The sequence below is a fragment of the Brienomyrus brachyistius genome, chromosome 3, assembly GCF_023856365.1.
Source record: "Brienomyrus brachyistius isolate T26 chromosome 3, BBRACH_0.4, whole genome shotgun sequence".
In the NCBI taxonomy this organism is placed as follows: Eukaryota; Metazoa; Chordata; class Actinopteri; order Osteoglossiformes; family Mormyridae; genus Brienomyrus; species Brienomyrus brachyistius.
In genome coordinates, this window is record NC_064535.1 from 33504895 (window position 1) to 33522099 (window position 17205).

The 17205-nt window shown below is 49.9% G+C and overlaps 4 protein-coding genes across 19 annotated transcripts in view; 2 read left to right on the top strand and 2 right to left on the bottom strand.

The window, feature by feature from the left end:
• The window catches only part of LOC125739112 (transmembrane protein 53-like), a 188464-nt gene that overhangs the window by 136017 nt on the left and 35242 nt on the right, over positions 1 to 17205 (top strand). For 5 of the 9 annotated variants that reach the window (XM_049008892.1, XM_049008889.1, XM_049008897.1 and 2 more), the window contains 2 exons: positions 6 to 486; positions 759 to 1126. In XM_049008892.1, coding sequence (XP_048864849.1) covers positions 15 to 486; positions 759 to 1120 — 834 coding nt within the window. In that variant the 5' untranslated portion in view covers positions 6 to 14 and the 3' untranslated portion in view covers positions 1121 to 1126. Of the gene's footprint in view, positions 1 to 5; positions 487 to 719; positions 1127 to 1450; positions 1529 to 17205 lie in introns of those variants that run through there. The other 4 variants (XR_007397050.1, XR_007397051.1, XR_007397053.1 and 1 more) reach the window with 4 other exon arrangements.
• LOC125739109 (uncharacterized) overlaps positions 1 to 17205 on the bottom strand; it is a 164882-nt gene that overhangs the window by 66239 nt on the left and 81438 nt on the right. The gene's annotated exons all lie outside the window — the stretch shown is intronic.
• The window catches only part of LOC125739110 (sialoadhesin-like), a 247290-nt gene that overhangs the window by 66190 nt on the left and 163895 nt on the right, over positions 1 to 17205 (bottom strand).
• LOC125739113 (transmembrane protein 53-like) overlaps positions 1 to 17205 on the top strand; it is a 223749-nt gene that overhangs the window by 49992 nt on the left and 156552 nt on the right. The gene's annotated exons all lie outside the window — the stretch shown is intronic.

Below are 17205 nucleotides of genomic sequence, written 5' to 3' on the forward strand. Positions count from 1 at the left end.
CACAGGTTGTCACAATGATGTCTATGTCTGCCATCCTGAGCGGCGTCACCGCTCACAAAATCAGCAAAACCATCACGTTTTTATTGAATGAATCCGTGGTGTTGAGTAGACCACCACAGGGTGGCGCCAGACCCTTGCTGCTGCTGCTTCCCTGGCTGGGATCTCAGCCTTGGGGCTTGGCCAAATACTGTGACATATACCTGCCTAACGGCTTTGATGTGCTCATCGTGGAGAGCCGGGTCAGCCAGTTCCTTTGGCCGAAATGGGGCCTTGACTATGGCATGAAGGTCCTGGAGGTGCTGCAGAGCGACAGGTTTGTGTGGCGCCCCCTGCTGGTGCATGCTTTCTCAGTAGGGGGCTACACCTTCAGCCAGCTGCTGGTCCACATCTGCAGAAATCCCGGCCAGTATGACGGCATGATTCGCAGGCTCCGAGGGCAGGTTTACGACAGCCTGGTGATGGGTTCCCTGGATCGCATGGCCGTAGGTCAGTGGAACAGCCTCATTCCTGCACATCCGCTTTTGCTTTCTGCAGTCTGCTTTGATGATGTGGGTTGGATGACTGTTTATCCATTTCACAAGTATCAGAAGGGGTGTATGTAACGCCTGTCAAATGTTTAAGCTAAGTGTAGGTGAAACTTGGCACAGACATGCTCATCTACGGTCAGACTATCAGCTTTAACGTCATTCAATGAAACGCAGCATTTGAAAATGTGACAGCTTTTTGTGTTGTGGCTAATAATGTTGTCTTCTGTGTAGGTCTGGGGAGGAGTTTGCTTCCCCAGGGGGAGAGCCTTGTGCGGGCGGCCAGCATGCTGTACTTTCGAGCTTTCAAGAGACACACGGTGGATTACTTTAACACCAACATCGACATCTTCTGGCACCGCCTCATTCAGGCACCTGCTCTCTTCTTCTCCTCTGAGAATGACCCAATGTGTGACCATCTCAAGATGAAGGAGATGATTGAGGACTGGCGAAAGCAAGGCATGAGGGTGGACTGCAAGGCATGGAAGGACTCCACCCATGCAGGACACCTGCGAGATCACCCTCAGGAGTACCTCTCCACGCTTCAGGAGTTCATACATTCTCTCAGCATGGATCCCTTCAAAGCCAAAATGTGAGACCACCTGCTGAAAATATACACTGAACCTGCATTTTTTCCTTCAGGTAGTAACTGATAAGTACAGGGGAAACGATGCTAAAATGTTCTGTTTTGTCCTAAGGCCCATATTTTGTTTACACTCAATAAAGATACGCGAACAACTGGACTATTTTCAGACTATTTTCTGAAGTGGATGTTTGTTTGTTTGTTTGAATGGCATTTTGTTTATTTTGTAAGTATGATACGGTGGGGCCCTGTATTGTATAAGCAGTACATGCTGACCACACAGACACACGCCTGTCTGTAGGTGTGATACCACAGTGCTTCCTGTTTTATGTATGGGCTACAGGTGAAGCTTGGAAATATTTACTTCATGAAAAATTTCAATTGTAACAAATTGCAACTATCAACTTGTGATTGATGGTATGATGTCATTGATATGATGTGTAAATGAGCGATAAAAACCCAACACACAAATGTCACAACCAAACTTTTCTTTTGTGGATGCCCTGTGTCGCCTAAATAAGATGTTACCCAAACCTGAATCTGCCAGATGTAACTGAATGACCACAGACAACCACTGGTTTCAACAAAAGGACATTTATCGACACACAGTAAACATTCCGTAACTGCTAAAGCTTAAACTGTCATATAGTGATTATAAACATAAAACAGAGAGCGGGTGTGATGGTGGGGTAGGTACCCCTATACTGCCAGGTAGGCGCCCCTATACTGCCAGCTTTCCCCCTATACTGCCAGCTTTCCCCCTATACTGCCAGCTTTCCCCCTATACTGCCAGGTAGGCACCCCTATACTGCCAGCTTTCGACACCATACTGCCCCCATGCTGCCAGCCTTTTGTGGATACTGCTTTTGTACCAAATCATAATTACAATCCCCTGTTGGCATCACCTGCTTTAAATCACATATTTTTTTCTACCTCATTACCAGCCCTAAACTGCTCCTGTCCCAACTTTTTTAGGAATGTGTTGCAGGCCTGAAATATAGGAATGGATGTATATTAACAAAGGAAATGAAGTTGACCAGAAAAACATGAAGCTGGGTTAATAATAATAATGGTCAGATAAACCATGAACTATATGAACATAAAAGTGAACATGAGCTGTCTTGGGTTCATACTGTCTGCAATGAAATAAAAGTCAAAGCAAATTTCAGAATCACTGTTTTTTTTGTGCATTTTCCTTTCCATTCTAGCTTTGTCTGCTTTGGGCTTGTAGGATCTGTGAAATATTGTGTGTGAGAGAGGACCACAGAGTTTAAATGAATGGCTTTTACTACCGAAAATTAAGGAAAATCCTACAATTAAGCAATATAACGATGAAAATACAGCCAAATCAATACAGTGATACTGTTTACACACAGCAAGGCTACTATAGTAAATGAAGGAGACCAAAATCATTAAATTGAGCCGTAAACCTATGAAAGCACTGCAAATGTCTACCATGATACTGTTTCCACGCAGGAAGTCTGTCACTGCTCTTCCTGTCCCATTCCTATCCCATCTCTATCCCATCCCTATCCCATCCCTGTCCCATTCCTATCCCATCCCTATCCCATCCCTATCCCATCCCTGTTCCATTCCTATCCCAACCCTATCCCATCCCTGTCCCATCCCTATCCCACCTCTGTCCCATCCCTATCCCATCCCTGTCCCATTCCTATCCCATCCCTATCCCATCCCTGTCCCATCCCTATTCCTGACCAGCTGGGATTCACTGTGCAAAGGCCTAAATGTGCCAGGATGCCTTTGCAGACTCTGCTCCCTCTGACTTTGTTAAACCAGCAAGTAATTATGCACCAGGAATACAAACCAGCAGTGCACACACAATTTTATGCAAAAAATGATCTCCTGGGCAGAGTGGATGATGAAAAATCATCTTCCAGCTGCTGTTCCTGGTCAGGGTCGTGGGGGAGGCCTTTGCCAGGCAGCACAGGCCACAAAGCAGCAGCTCACTCTGGGCAGGATACCAGACTATCTTTGGACTGCCCACAAGGGGGAGCCCTACACACACAAAGGAGAAGCAGGATTCAGAGCTAAGGGTGTGAGCTGTAGATTATTACATACATAAATACAACTGGAACTGCACCCAATATCGTTGTATTTGTACAATGATAATAAAGATTCTGAAACATCTGAAACTGAATCTTTTTCCAGAAAAGGGCACCAGGCACAAACTGACAAACTGACTCAGTTCCCTGAGAGTGTCTCTCTACCAAAGGGCCGCTCCAGAGTGCCTTATAGTCACTGCAGCTTCAGTCTGCTTTATGATGGTCACTGCAGCTTCAGTGTGCTTTATGATGGTCACTGCAGCTTCAGTCTGCTTTATGATGGTCACTGCAGCTTCAGTGTGTTTTATGATGGTCACTGCAGCTTCAGTGTGCTTTATGATGGTCATTGCAGCGTCAGTGTGCATTATGAATGTCACTGCAGCGTCAGTGTGCTTTATGATGGTCACTGCAGCTTCAGTGTGCTTTATGATGGTCACTGCAGCTTCAGTGTGCTTTATGATGGTCACTGCAGCTCCAGTGTGCTCAATGGTCATTGCAGCTCCAGTGTGCTCAATGGTCACTGCAGCTCCAGTGTGCTGTATGGTCATTGCAGCTCCAGTGTGCTCTATGTAATCAGCTCTGGAAGAGACTGCTGTCCCTGTCGAGGCATCCTTGTGGAGGGGGGGAGGATCCAGCAGGAGGAAGCGGAGGAGTGGAATCGCAGGTGAGGAAGACTCCTAAAATGGTTGATTACTGATATTAGTAGATGTCATTTTACTTTATCTGTATCGCTTGTAAATAATCAACTTACTTTTCATTAATAAATTCAATAAAAGTTTCAGAGATCCTGTATTACAAAAGTTATCCAAAGATGAATGCTGTCACGATCACGCCGGAGATACGCTGCGATCGTGCGGGTAAAGCGAGCAAGGAGCAGGCAGACAGGCGAATACGGGAAATACTTGGGATTTATTATATAAACAGGGAGCGGGAAACATGGGACCACAGCTAACTACAATGACGGACAAGGGGAACAGGTCAGACCAGGACTTAAATACACAAAGACTAATCAAAGGAAGCAGACACAGCAGGAAACGATCAGGGTAGTGCACGTGGGTAATCAGGGGGCGTGGCACACACGAGGAGCGGACGAGCCGGGCATGACAGAACCCCCCCCCAAAGGCGCGCTTCTCCGGGCGCGCCAAGGAAGGGGGCGACGGACGGGACGAGGCCAAACAGGACCTGAAAAACAAAACCAGAAATCAACATGGGACCGGGAACAAGACAGAGGCTCAGAACACAGCGAGGGACAGGACAAAGGACAAAACCTGACAGAGGGCCAGGAAAGCAGACAGACAAACCAGGAAAGGGGACACAGCGGGAACAGGAGGAACAAAAGGACCAGGAGTGAACGAAGGGAACAGAGGAGGACGAGGAGCCGAGACGGGAGGAACAAAGCAAGGGGGAGCAAAAAACGAAGGGGCAGAGACAGGCGGGACAAAGGCAGGGGCGTAGGGAGACAAGGAGGGGGAACTAAGGGGAGCCCGAGGGAGACCCAGCGGGCGACGGGCGGCAGCCGGAGGGGCCGCAGACGGCCGGGAGGCCGGAGCTGGAGGGGACCACGGAGGGGCAGAGGAGACAGGGCGAGGGACCCACGGAGGGGCCAGGGAGGGAGCAGGAGGGAGCACCAGGGAAGGGGACGAGGGAGCTGGAAGGGGCCAGGGCGAAGGCAAGGCGAGGGGGGAGCCGCCGCAGGCGGCGACGTCCTCCGACGGGCCGAAGGTAGGGGCCCCGCAGGCGACCGACCAGGCACCGGAGGGGGGAGCGAGGCAGGGCGACGAGGCATCGGAGAGGGACCCGCAGGCGACAGCCGACCCAGAGGGCCAGGACCCGCAGGCGCCAACCGAGCCCCAGCGCAGGCGAGGCAGGGCGAGCCAGGGGGCAGGGCGGGCGGGACCCCAGCCCTGCGTCTGTGTCCCCTCCCTTTACGGGACACAGACATGATGACCCCAGGTCGGGGTCGAGTTCGCCGGGGCGAAGGAGAAAAAGTCACTGGGGGAGAAGGGACAGGAGCTGGAGCTGCTGCAGGCGGAGGGGGCGCCTCTGGAGCTGCGGCAGGCGGAGGGGGCGCCTCTGGAGCTGCGGCAGGCGGAGGGGGCGCCTCTGGAGCTGCGGCAGGCGGAGGGGGCGCCTCTGGAGCTGCGGCAGGCGGAGGGGGCGCCTCTGGAGCTGCGGCAGGCGGAGGGGGCGCCTCTGGAGCTGCGGCAGGGCGGTCAGGGACTGGAACGCGGTCAGGGACTGGAACGCGGTCAGGGACTGGAACGCGGTCAGGGACTGGAACGCGGTCAGGGACTGGAGGCTGTGGGGGCGCCTGCCCGGAAGCTGCAGGCTGCTGCAGTGGGGGCGCCTGCCCTGGAGCTGCAGGCTGCTGCAGTGGGGGCGCCTGCCCTGGAGCTGCAGGCTGCTGCAGTGGGGGCGCCTGCCCTGGAGCTGCAGGCTGCTGCAGTGGGGGCGCCTGCCCTGGAGCTGCAGGCAGGGGGAGCTGCGCAGGCGATAGCTGCGCAGGCAGCTGCGAAGGCGGCTGCAGTGGGGGCACCTGCCCGGGTGCTGCAGGCGCTCTCCGGAGTTGGATTAGGCTCCGGAGGTCCTCAGCCATTCTCTCCAGGTCGGAATACGGGGAGTCTGGAGAGAAGGCGGCGAAGTCCTGCCCCAGCTGTGTAGCAAGCCTTTCCCCCTCCGGGGGGCCCTGTGGGGCCGGTTCTCCCATCACCCTCCAATACAGTCCCTGGAGGGTGAAGTACCTGTCAGCGAGGGCCGCGGGCGAAACGGGCGTGGCCCCTTTAAGAGGGCGGGGAACCCGCGGGATGGCGTCCCTCACTGCTCTACTTCCTCCCCACGTTGTCAGCCGCTCGGGCTGGTTATCGCACCTCTTGGGGGGTGGCAGCTGTTCCGCGGGGAGGGGCTCTAGTTCCGGGAAGACGAAGGGCTTGTCCTCTTCATCGTCGCTCGGAGCCCAGAGCCTCGCCAGGGAGCAGGGTCCCAGACCGTATGGTCCCAGGTCGGGACCCAGGACGAGCTCCTCCTCCTCCTGAGGGAGCCAGGGGCTGGAGAGCGAGCAGGCGCCCAGACAGATCGGCTCGTCAGGGAGCTTCTTCCTTCTCCTCCGCTTCTTTTTGAGGTCCGTCATTCTGTCACGATCACGCCGGAGATACGCTGCGATCGTGCGGGTAAAGCGAGCAAGGAGCAGGCAGACAGGCGAATACGGGAAATACTGGGGATTTATTATATAAACAGGGAGCGGGAAACATGGGACCACAGCTAACTACAATGACGGACAAGGGGAACAGGTCAGACCAGGACTTAAATACACAAAGACTAATCAAAGGAAGCAGACACAGCAGGAAACGATCAGGGTAGTGCATGTGGGTAATCAGGGGGCGTGGCACACACGAGGAGCGGACGAGCCGGGCATGACAAATGCATGAATTTAATATTTTTTAAAATCATTTTTATGTTTATGTGTGTAAACACAACAAAGCCATTCCAATGAGACCTTTCGGTGGATAGACTGAGTCAGACAGGAATTCTGGCGTAGAAATTAAGAGCCATCAGTACTTCATTCGATGTATCTCGCTTGGTGTATGTTGGAGATATTGCAGTGATGTTCTGTAGTTTCAGTGTCGCCAACAATAAAGAACATGATGGTCCTGATATTTTACCTGGTTTAACTGCAGATGGCTGGTTTTCGGACTGCATCGTACAAGATTGCATCATCAGGGCTCTCTGCGTTACTGACATCACACCTGCAGCGGTTGAATGTAAATATTTAATTATTAACAGTCTGACAGTCGTCTTTCGCTTTTAATTCTAAAACATAACTTTGCTCTTTGTATTTCTGTATTCTGACCCATAAAGATGAAGTAAAATAAGCTGAATTCACACTTACTGCCTGCCTGGGGGGTTGGTGTTAAACTGCACGGAAGCATAGCAGACTTCCTCCCCCTGAGATGGGGCTTCCTGCCTCTGGCTGCCGGTCTGAGAGCCACACTCTCTAATGTCTGCATACTCGTTATCTTCTGCGATCTGTAGATGGAGAGAGACAAAGGGACAAATAAATCAAGCATTTTTATAATTAATTGTGTTGAAGTAAAAAAGAAAAAAAAATCCACAATTATGCATCAGATCCCTTGGATAAAACAGTACTTTAGAGTATATAAAAATAATCTGATAAATAATCAACTTATCATACCCTTAAAAATATAACCATACCCTTAAAATAGGCTCATGAGATAGACCGAAATAAAATATTTTTTTATTTCAAATTACATTCACCACACCCTATTGTCACGATCTTGCTGGCAAAGCAGGCGTTTGTGCGGGTAAGGCGTGCAAGGAGCAAGCGGACAGGCAAACACGGGGCAAAACGGGAGTTTAATTAGGGGCGGACGGGGAAACATCTCACGCATACAAACATCAATGACGGACAAGGGAAACCGAGGAGACCAGGACTTAAATACACAGGACTAATCAAAGTAACTAGACACAGCTGGGTACAATCGGGGAAGTACACGTGGATAATCAGGGGGCGTGGCACACACGCGGAGCGGACGAGCCGGGCATGACAGAACCCCCCCCCAAAGGTGCGCTTCTCCGGGCGCGCCAAGGAAGGGGGCGACGGACGGGACGAGGCAAAACAGGACCTGAAAAACAAAATCAACGCAGGACGGGAAACAAGACCGAGGCACAGAACAGAGCGAGGGACAAGACAAAAGACAAAACCTGACAGAGGGTCGGGAAGGCCGACAGGCAAACCAGGAAGGGAGACACAGAAGGAACGGGCGGAACAAGGGGCCAGGAGTGCAAGGCGGGGACACCGGGGCACAAGGAACGAAAGGGCGAGCAGAAAACGAAGGGGCAGAGACAGGCGGAACAAAGGCAGGGGCGTAGGGAGACAAGGAGGGGGAACTAAGGGGAGCCCGAGGGAGACCCAGCGGGCGACGGGGGGCAGCCGGAGGGGCCGCAGGCGGCCGGGAGGCCGGAGCAGGAGGGGACCGTGGAGGGGCAGAGGAGGCAGGGCGAGGGACCAACGGAGGGGCCAAGGCAGGAGCAGGAGGGAGAACCGGGGAAGGGGACGAGGGAGCTGGAGGGGACCCAGGCGAGGGTAAGGAGAAGAGGGGAGCCGCCGCAGGCAGCGACGTCCGCCGCGCACGAGCGGGAGGACCCGCAGGCGACCGAGGAGCCGCCGTCGGGGAGCCTGCAGGCGACCGACCAGGCACCGGAGGGGGGAGCGAGGCCGGGTGACGAGGCCGCGGAGGGGAACCCGCAGGCGACAGCCGACCCGGAGGGCCAGGACCCGCGGGTGCCAACCGAGCCCCAGCGCAGGCGAGGCAGGGCGAGCCAGGGGGCAGGGCGGGCGGGACCCCAGCCCTGCGTCTGTGCCCCCTCCCCTTGCGGGACACAGACAAGCCGACCCCTGGTCGGGGTCGACGGCGCCGGGGTGAGGACATAGGAGTCACAGGCAGAGGGGGCGCCTCTGGAGCTGCTGCAGGCGGAGGGGGCGGCTGCACGGGAGCGGGGTCCGCCGGTAATGGCGGCTGCTCGGGAGGTGAAGCTGGGGCCGGTGCTCTCCGGAGCTGGATTAGCCTCAGGAGGTCCTCAGCCATTCTCTCCAGATCGGAGTGAGGGGATTCTGGAGAGAATGAGGCGAAATCCTGCCCCAGCTGCGCGGCGAGCCTTTCCCCCTCCGGGGGGGCCTGTGGGGCCGGTTCTCCCATCACCCTCCAATAAAGTCCCTGGAGGGTGAAGTATCGGTCAGCGAGGACCGCGGGCGAAACGGGCGTGGGCCCTTTAAGAAAGCGGGGAACCCGCGGGATAGCTTCCCGCACCGCTCTGGCCCCCCTATTGGCCAGCTGCTCTGGCCAGAAGGAACATCGCTCCGGGGGTGACGGTAGCTCTCTAGTGGCCGGTTCGGGTTCCCGGAGTTGGAGGAGTTCCTCCTCCTCGTACTCAGTCGGGAGTCTCAGCCCTGCGAGAGAACACGCCCCCAGGCGAATTGTCAGCTCCTCCGGCTGCGCTCTCCTCCTCCTCCACTTCTTCTTAGGTTCCGTCATTCTGTCATGATCTTGCTGGCAAAGCAGGCGATCGTGCGGGTAAGGCGTGCAAGGAGCAAGCGGACAGGCAAATACGGGGCAAAACGGGAGTTTAATTAGGAAGCGCAGAAGGGGAAACATCTCACGCATACAAACATCAATGACGGACAAGGGAAACCGGGGAGACCAGGACTTAAATACACAGGACTAATCAAAGTAACTAGACACAGCTGGGTACAATCGGGGAAGTACACGTGGGTAATCAGAGGGCGTGGCACACACGAGGAGCAGACGAGCTGGGCATGACACCTATATATATATTGGTAGAATCTCACTGAAGGCATCAGAGCAAAGGGTAGCTATTTTGAAGAAACTAGAATATAAAACACGTTTTCAGTTATGTCACCTTTTTTTGTTAAGTACGTAACTCCACATGTGTTCATTCATAGTTTTGATGCCTTCAGTGAGAATCTACCAATGTAAATGGTCATGAAAATAAAGAAAACACATTGAATGAGGTGTGTCCAAACTTTTGGCCTGTACTGTATATACTGCAAAAAATCAAGTATTTTCACATCAAACCTTAAAAATCTGATCAAATTAATTTATAATAAAGTATAAATCAAACCAATGATGTGGTTTGTTACAGCTAAAGCCCAGCAGTGTTCCCACAGACACTAGCGTCAGAGACTGGGATGGGGGGTTACCATGGAGACACAGGGGTCACGCTGAGGGAGCTCTGCTAACCAGCTAACTGGGGCCCAGCTAGGCTAGCTAGTTAGAGGTGATCAGCTATGAGGATAAAAGGAAGGGAAAACAGTGGGGACTGGAGAGAGAATGGGGGCTCTTGGGGGACTGGGGAGCCACTGAGGGCATCACCCTGGGTTTCTGCTCGGCACACTGCCTTTGATTATGTTCATTTAGGGTTAATCTTTGGTGATATATGTGTGTTTGTGTCAATGAGCATGATGACTGAAGAGAGGATGATGGGTAGCCAGTTACCCGAGTCTTGGAATAAACTGTAAGATCAATCAATAAACAAATGTCACAAATACTCAGCGTTTTAAAAAGCATACATTATTTTACAGTGAATGAATAATAAAACACTCACCTCATTATGCAGATTGTTACAGCTAAAACAGGCAGTAGTATCCCCAAACACACCAGTATCACTGTCATCGGGTTATAGTGAGGGAATCCAGGGTAAATACAGGCTGTATCATTAAAACATGTATGTTAATCAAGCCAACTTATTTTTAATCATGGACATTTCATTCCTCTGCCTTAAGTAACTATTACTCCTAATTCTGTGTCTGTGGGCATTTCAATGCATTTTTGAGCATTTTCGGAAATTTCAGAAGTTTTGGAAAGAAGATTTTGAGAATCAGACTGTGCTGTTGATTACCAGGATCAGACTACATACTCACATTGAATATTAAATATTAGGGTACTGGACACAGTCCCTATGTAACCCTTCAATGCACAGGAATAATTTCCAAAGTGATTATAGGAGACAGGGTTGAAGTGAATTGTGGACAGTGTGTCTGTGATTGGCTTGTTGTGCTTAAAACAGGTGAATTCTGATTGGCTGAGAGAGCAGTTCTCTGAGCCACATGTCAGATTCACAGAGTCTCCTTCTATCAATAATCCTTTTCTTGTACATGATGTCATCATCACCTTTAATTCTGAAATCATACCAAGAAGAACAAGCAATAGGGTTTTTCTGCATTACTGTGTGAGGTATTTGTGTCACAGGCTCTACCAACATGGCAAACCCTAAAGCTGTAAATCAGCATTATTGTCCAGAGCCACATGTTATACACTGAATCCCAGTTAGCTTCTCACTGCTATAATCTGCTTGCTGCTACACATGTTCTTCTCAGAGCTGGTATTCTCCTGTTCATTAATGAGCCCGTCAGCAGTATCTCACTCAGTGGTTTCTAAATGAAAATAGGCATAGAATACAAACAATCTGGTTATGCTAAGTGATACAAAAATAAGGTGAAAGTGCAGGACAGTACAGACTCACCACTGACTCGCAGGTCTACTCCAGGCTGAGCGCACAGTTCACACCCACCAGCTGTGAAACTGAATCTATACAGTCCGGCATCAGCGTCTGTAATGTTCTTTATCATTTATGTACAGTTGTTCTCTGTGTTCCCCAAGAACTCTGCTCTGTCTCTGTACTCAGTACTAATGTTTATTTTATGACTCTGCCAGACATATGATTTTCCAGCACAGTCCTCAGCATTATGGCTCCACATCATCGACTCCACTCTGTATGACTCTGGATCATTAAATTGACAGTGAATGACCACAGTCGATCCTCTCACTGCACACAGGGTTCTCTCTGTATAATATACAGACCATGCACCACCTAGAACTCACAAAACATATTAAAAAGTTATATCAATGTACATTAATTAAGAAGAAAAATGCTGTTGTGCTGCTATTTAACTTGAATAATAAAATCAATTTTTGGAGACTTTACTTCCTTTTAAAGCATTGGACTCATTTCCAGAGTGATGCTTAGAGACAGGAGTACAGTGAAGTATGGACTGCGTTTCTCTGATTGGCTGGTTGTTCTTAAACCAGGTGGATTCTGATTGGCTGAGAGCAGCTTTCTGTTCCACATGTTAAATCCACAATGTCTCCTTCTCTTACTCCTATATCTCTATTAGATGTGGTTGCTATGACCTTTAATTGTACAGACAGTCATACTTATTTATCTAATTCACCGATTCTTTGCTACTCTTTTATTTAGAGTAAATTGCATCAAATTCACAGAAACACAAACATTCCACTTATCCAAAGTGCTTCATGATCTATTATATTTATCATCTACAGCAAGTCTTATAGACCAGACCCTTTAGAAGCAGGAGTTTTTGTCAGTGTTTCCAAAATAATACATCGCAGAGCTAAAATTATGTTTGATGATACCATTGGCTGGAAGTATAGAGACTTACCATTGACTTTTAGAGTCACTCCAGGCTGACCAGTCCATTTTCCATCTTCCTTATTGGTAATAAACCTGAATCTATACACTCCAGCATCAGCGTCTGTAATGTGCTTTATCCGTAATGTACAGTTATTCTCTTTGTCCCGCAAACACTCTGCTCTGCCTCTGTACTGACTACTGACATTTATATTGTTATTGTGACAGACATATGGTTTGTCTATACAGTCACTAACATTATGACACCACATGATTGTCTCCACTTTGTAAGCCTCTGGATAATTATACCCACAGGGAATGACCACAGTAGATCCTCTCACAGCACAGACTGGATTCTTTGGGTACCATACATTCCAGTTGTGACTCATGACCCCTGGAAAACAAGAATTATAAAAAATAACTTTTGTGTCAGTTTTTGAATCGGGGAACATTGGGACCGTCCACCAAAGAGAAAAGCATTTCTTTGCTAGATATGCCAACATAGAGAATCAGACTGGATTCATGACCTAGAGTTGGGGTTCTCACCCCCCGGGCCGTGGTCAGTATTCTACCGGCCGAGGAACCCTGGAGGTTTGCTTATATACTCTTAATTCACATCTGAAACAATCACCAATGGACCCGCTGCCCCCCCCAGCCTGTTTTAATGGTTATAAAGGCAGGAGCCCCTGGACAACCAGATCAACTTTTTTAAAGAATGAAATATACTTTACTGTGAATCGCGCTTAAAATGTTGATTATATCTGAACTGGAACTGCTTTTCAGAAAGGCAGTGTCTGTCTTTACAACTGAATGCAGTTATTTCCATGTAAATATAAGTTTTTTGGTTTTTATATATTTACATTTATGCTCTCATAATCTTTGGTCCACACATCAAAACACAACCAAAAATTCCTTTTTTGAACTAGTTTGGAAGCCAAACTAATCTAATAATGAACATGCAGGACACCGGAAGCTACCAGGCCCATATTAAACAGCAGAAATGCAGGAATTTTTAATCCAAAGAAACGATTAATGTCCGACTCGCCAGACGTGTGCTCTGTCAGCCATCTTCTCCATTTTACACCCCCGCTCACAGCAGATGCTGCAGTAACGTGATGAAGATGAGAAGATGAGGAATGAGCCAAACTGATGATAAATGGCAGCAGGTTTGAAGCAGTGACCTCACTGCAGGACATGCCTTACCGTGACTGGTGTGCTTTTCTTAAATGATTAAATATAACTCAGATGCACTGTGTGTCTTTATCTCATATGAGGAACATTTCTAAACCACAGAAAGACAGAAAATGGTAGAAATGCCTCTGCTGGAGCCCAAACAGTCCCACTGGACATTCCTCTCCAGCAAACATCCCCTCTCACCTCATATCAGCCTTTATGAGGCTTGAATTATACCAACTAAACAGTAACTGCAGCATGAAGAACGATTCGGTTCTGAACAAAAAACTCTGACAAATACTGGATAGTCGTTGCTCTTACCAGGTAAGACGAGCACAGCCAGGCCCCAGAAGGTCAGAGAGTCTCCAGCTCCCATCTCTGCTGCTCTGAGCTCTTTATCACTCACAGTCTGCTCTGAGATGGCAGATAGTACTTATGTGTCATGAGTGAGAATAAGACTTAACACCTCCTTTGCCTTTTCAGCGGTGTGAATATAAACACATTATCTTCCTTTCTTTCAATTAGCTCTACAAAAACACTTCCTCTTTTATGATCTAAATTTCAGCACTTTGGTGACGCAGTGCCTAGCGCAGTGCAGAAGGGCTCCTGTGATACAAACCACAGCTAATTCAGATGACAGCCTTAGGAGTAACGTGCCACGGACATGAGAAGATGAAGAATGAGCCAAACTCCACCGGTATGAGCGCAAGTATGTGCATGGCCACAGGGATGAGCGTGCGTCAGTTTATGGGCACAGGGATGAGCGCGCGTGAGTTTATGGGTACTGGGATGAGTGCGCGTGAGTTTATGGGTACAGGGATGAGCGTGCGTGAGTTTATGGGTACAGGAATGAGCGTGCGTGAGTGTACGGGTCTGGGGATGAGCGCGTGTGAGTGTATGGGCACCATGCTTCACTAACAGTATCAGCTAAGGGCATATGAAAGGCTAGAAGAAGATGGAAGAATTCTCTGTGAGGAAGATGTGGTTTCAGTGGACAGGAAGCAGCTCCTGGTTAACAGGCTAAATACTCTCACAAAGACAGGTGCATCCCCTCACAGGAACAACAAAGAACAATAATTTTATTTTAATATAGCACATTATCAGAACATCACATCATCTCAAAGCGCTTTACAGCACCCACTCCCCTAAAGCTCCCAGTGAGTAAGCCATAGGTGACAGTGGCAAGGAAAAACTACCTAGAAGGAAGAAACCTTGGGAGGGACCAGACTCAAAGCGGGAGCCCATCCTCCTGGGGCCGGCAGGGACAGTCAAATAAGGGAGACTGTACATATACTTTTGTTATATTTCGTTTTAGTTATTTTTTAGTTTTAGTTTTTAGTTATAGCTTAGTTTTTAGTTGCTTTTCCATTTGGCTTTCAATACTGGCGCATGTTTGACATCCATGCTTCCTGAGGTGATCGGTTGTACAAATTTCTTACAAAGTCTTTTTTCTGCAAAACTGCATTGTGAGAAAAAGTTTCAAAGATGAGGGAAGGTGGAAAGAACCCCAAATGGAGACTTTATTTATATAACAATAGACATAGGACAGGTCCTTATGTGGACCTGGTGGAAACTGGAGAAACAACAGGGAACACAGGAAAGGGAGACACGGATATACAAGACTAACGAGGGATTGCCATGATTCAGGTGTTGATAGTTGGGAATAATGAGCAGAACATAACTGGGACAGAATTAAGAGGGTTCAAGAGGACCAGCAGCAACTGGAGATAGACAGGACTGACTGTGACAGAGCCCCCTGGCCCAAGGTGTGCACTCTGAGCATGGGAGAAACCTCCATGACTGAGATGGGACTCACAGGACCAAAGACACGGCACACCAGACAGGGGTCAGATGACACCGTACAGGACTAGAGGGGCAGAATCACAGGACAGGGCACACAGCACAACTAGGCGCACAGAACCAGCCAGGGCAGGACGAGGGACACAAAAGACAACAGGAGACACCAAAAACACAACACCTGGACAGGGCAGACAGGTAGAGGGACAAAGAGGACAGGAATGGAGACATGGGAGGCTGAACAGAGGACGCAGACTGAGGCCAAATAGTGGCATGAAAGGGTACAGGACAGAGGAGGGTGCAGAGGGGACAGGAGAGCCGGAGGGTGCAGAGCAGACAGGAGAGCCGGAGGGTGCAGAGGGGACAGGAGAGCCGGAGGGTGCAGAGCGGACAGGAGAGCCGGAGGGTGCAGAGGGGACAGGAGAGCCGGAGGGTGCAGAGCGGACAGGAGAGTTGGAGGGTGCAGAGGGGACAGGAGAGCCGGAGGGTGAAGAGGGGACAGGAGAGCCGGAGGGTGCAGAGGGGACAGGAGAGCCGGAGCGTGCAGAGGGGACAGGAGAGCCGGAGGGTGCAGAGGGGACAGGAGAGCCGGAGGGTGCAGAGCGGACAGGAGAGTTGGAGGGTGCAGAGGGGACAGGAGAGCCGGAGGGTGCAGAGGGGACAGGAGAGCCGGAGGGTGAAGAGGGGACAGGAGAGCCGGAGGGTGCAGAGGGGACAGGAGAGCCGGAGGGTGCAGAGGGGACAGGAGAGCCGGAGGGTGCAGAGCGGACAGGAGAGCCGGAGGGTGCAGAGCGGACAGGAGAACCGGAGGAAAGCCTAGAACTTGGGTGGAGAGGCCCTCTCGGGGCCAGGGGCCTGGAACATGAGCAGAGCAGCCCTCTCTGGGCTGGGGGATGGAGCACGAGGGTCCTGTAGAAGTGAAGATTCCGTAGAAGCGGCTATAGCCATCCCAGGGCGGGGTTCTGGAGGCTCGGGCATTCCAAGTAGTAAAATGAACATATATATACATAAGTAGACAAATAAGTAATAGATAAACTTTCATAAATAAAGTGTATGTGTTGTAATGTATACCTGGGTGTGAATGTCTATATGTCATTCACACGTCCGCAGGGGCCCCTTGGTACTCCCCCCTGTGATCATGACCATGTAGAGTCAGAACCTCAGTTTTACATGTCATCTGAAGGACAGAACTGTTTTACAGCACTGTGTCCCCATCACTGCACTGGGACACTGGGATCCGCAAAGTCCACAGGATGGTCTTCCCTGTTAGCCACAGTGTCCCCATCACTGCACTGGGGCACTGGGATCCGCACAGACCACACGATGGGCTTCCCTCTTAGCCACTCCGACACCTCAACCAGCAGCAACCCAGCTTTCTCCCTTCCAAGTACTGGCCAAACCTGCTTAGCTTCAGGTGGATTATCTAGGCTCAGCTGCAGGTAGTGTGGCTGCTGACCAATGCAGGCCTGAGCTAAACATTCTGGAATTTTTTAAAAAGCATTTTGAACAGCTGACAATATCATGCTTTGGTATAAAAGGAGAACTGACAAAAAGTTGTTATTTACAAGGAAGGAGGAACTGAAGCTTGTCTCTTTGCCCAAAGCTTCATTACAAAAATACACCAATAATCTAACTTTAATGCACCATTAGAAAGAATTGACTGATTTTACCCAATGTGGCGCATAATCTGATTAAAAGATTTTAAATGAGTTACAGAATCTGGAGAAATATCTATGTCTGAAGGAGAACAGCGCTGAATGACGGCGGTCTTCGATTCCTCAGATGGCAATTCATTAACTCACATGTTTCTCTAGAATTCCTATCTTGGTTAGATTTTTGTCACAGGAGTCAGACACGGGTTGTAGTTAGTGATGATGGTCACAAGGGGGCGACAGAACGGCACTGTGACTCTTCAAGCAGGCCAAGGGGCAGACAGGGCTCACGCTAATAACTTTATTTTAACATTAAAACATGTGACACATTCACATTGATTATACTCATGTCTGAATAATTTCAGTGCTGTAGGATTTGATAAGGGGAGAGTCCAGGTGGACATCTGATGAAGAAGGGTTGCCAGGTGAGTCTCCAGACCTCCCCCTGC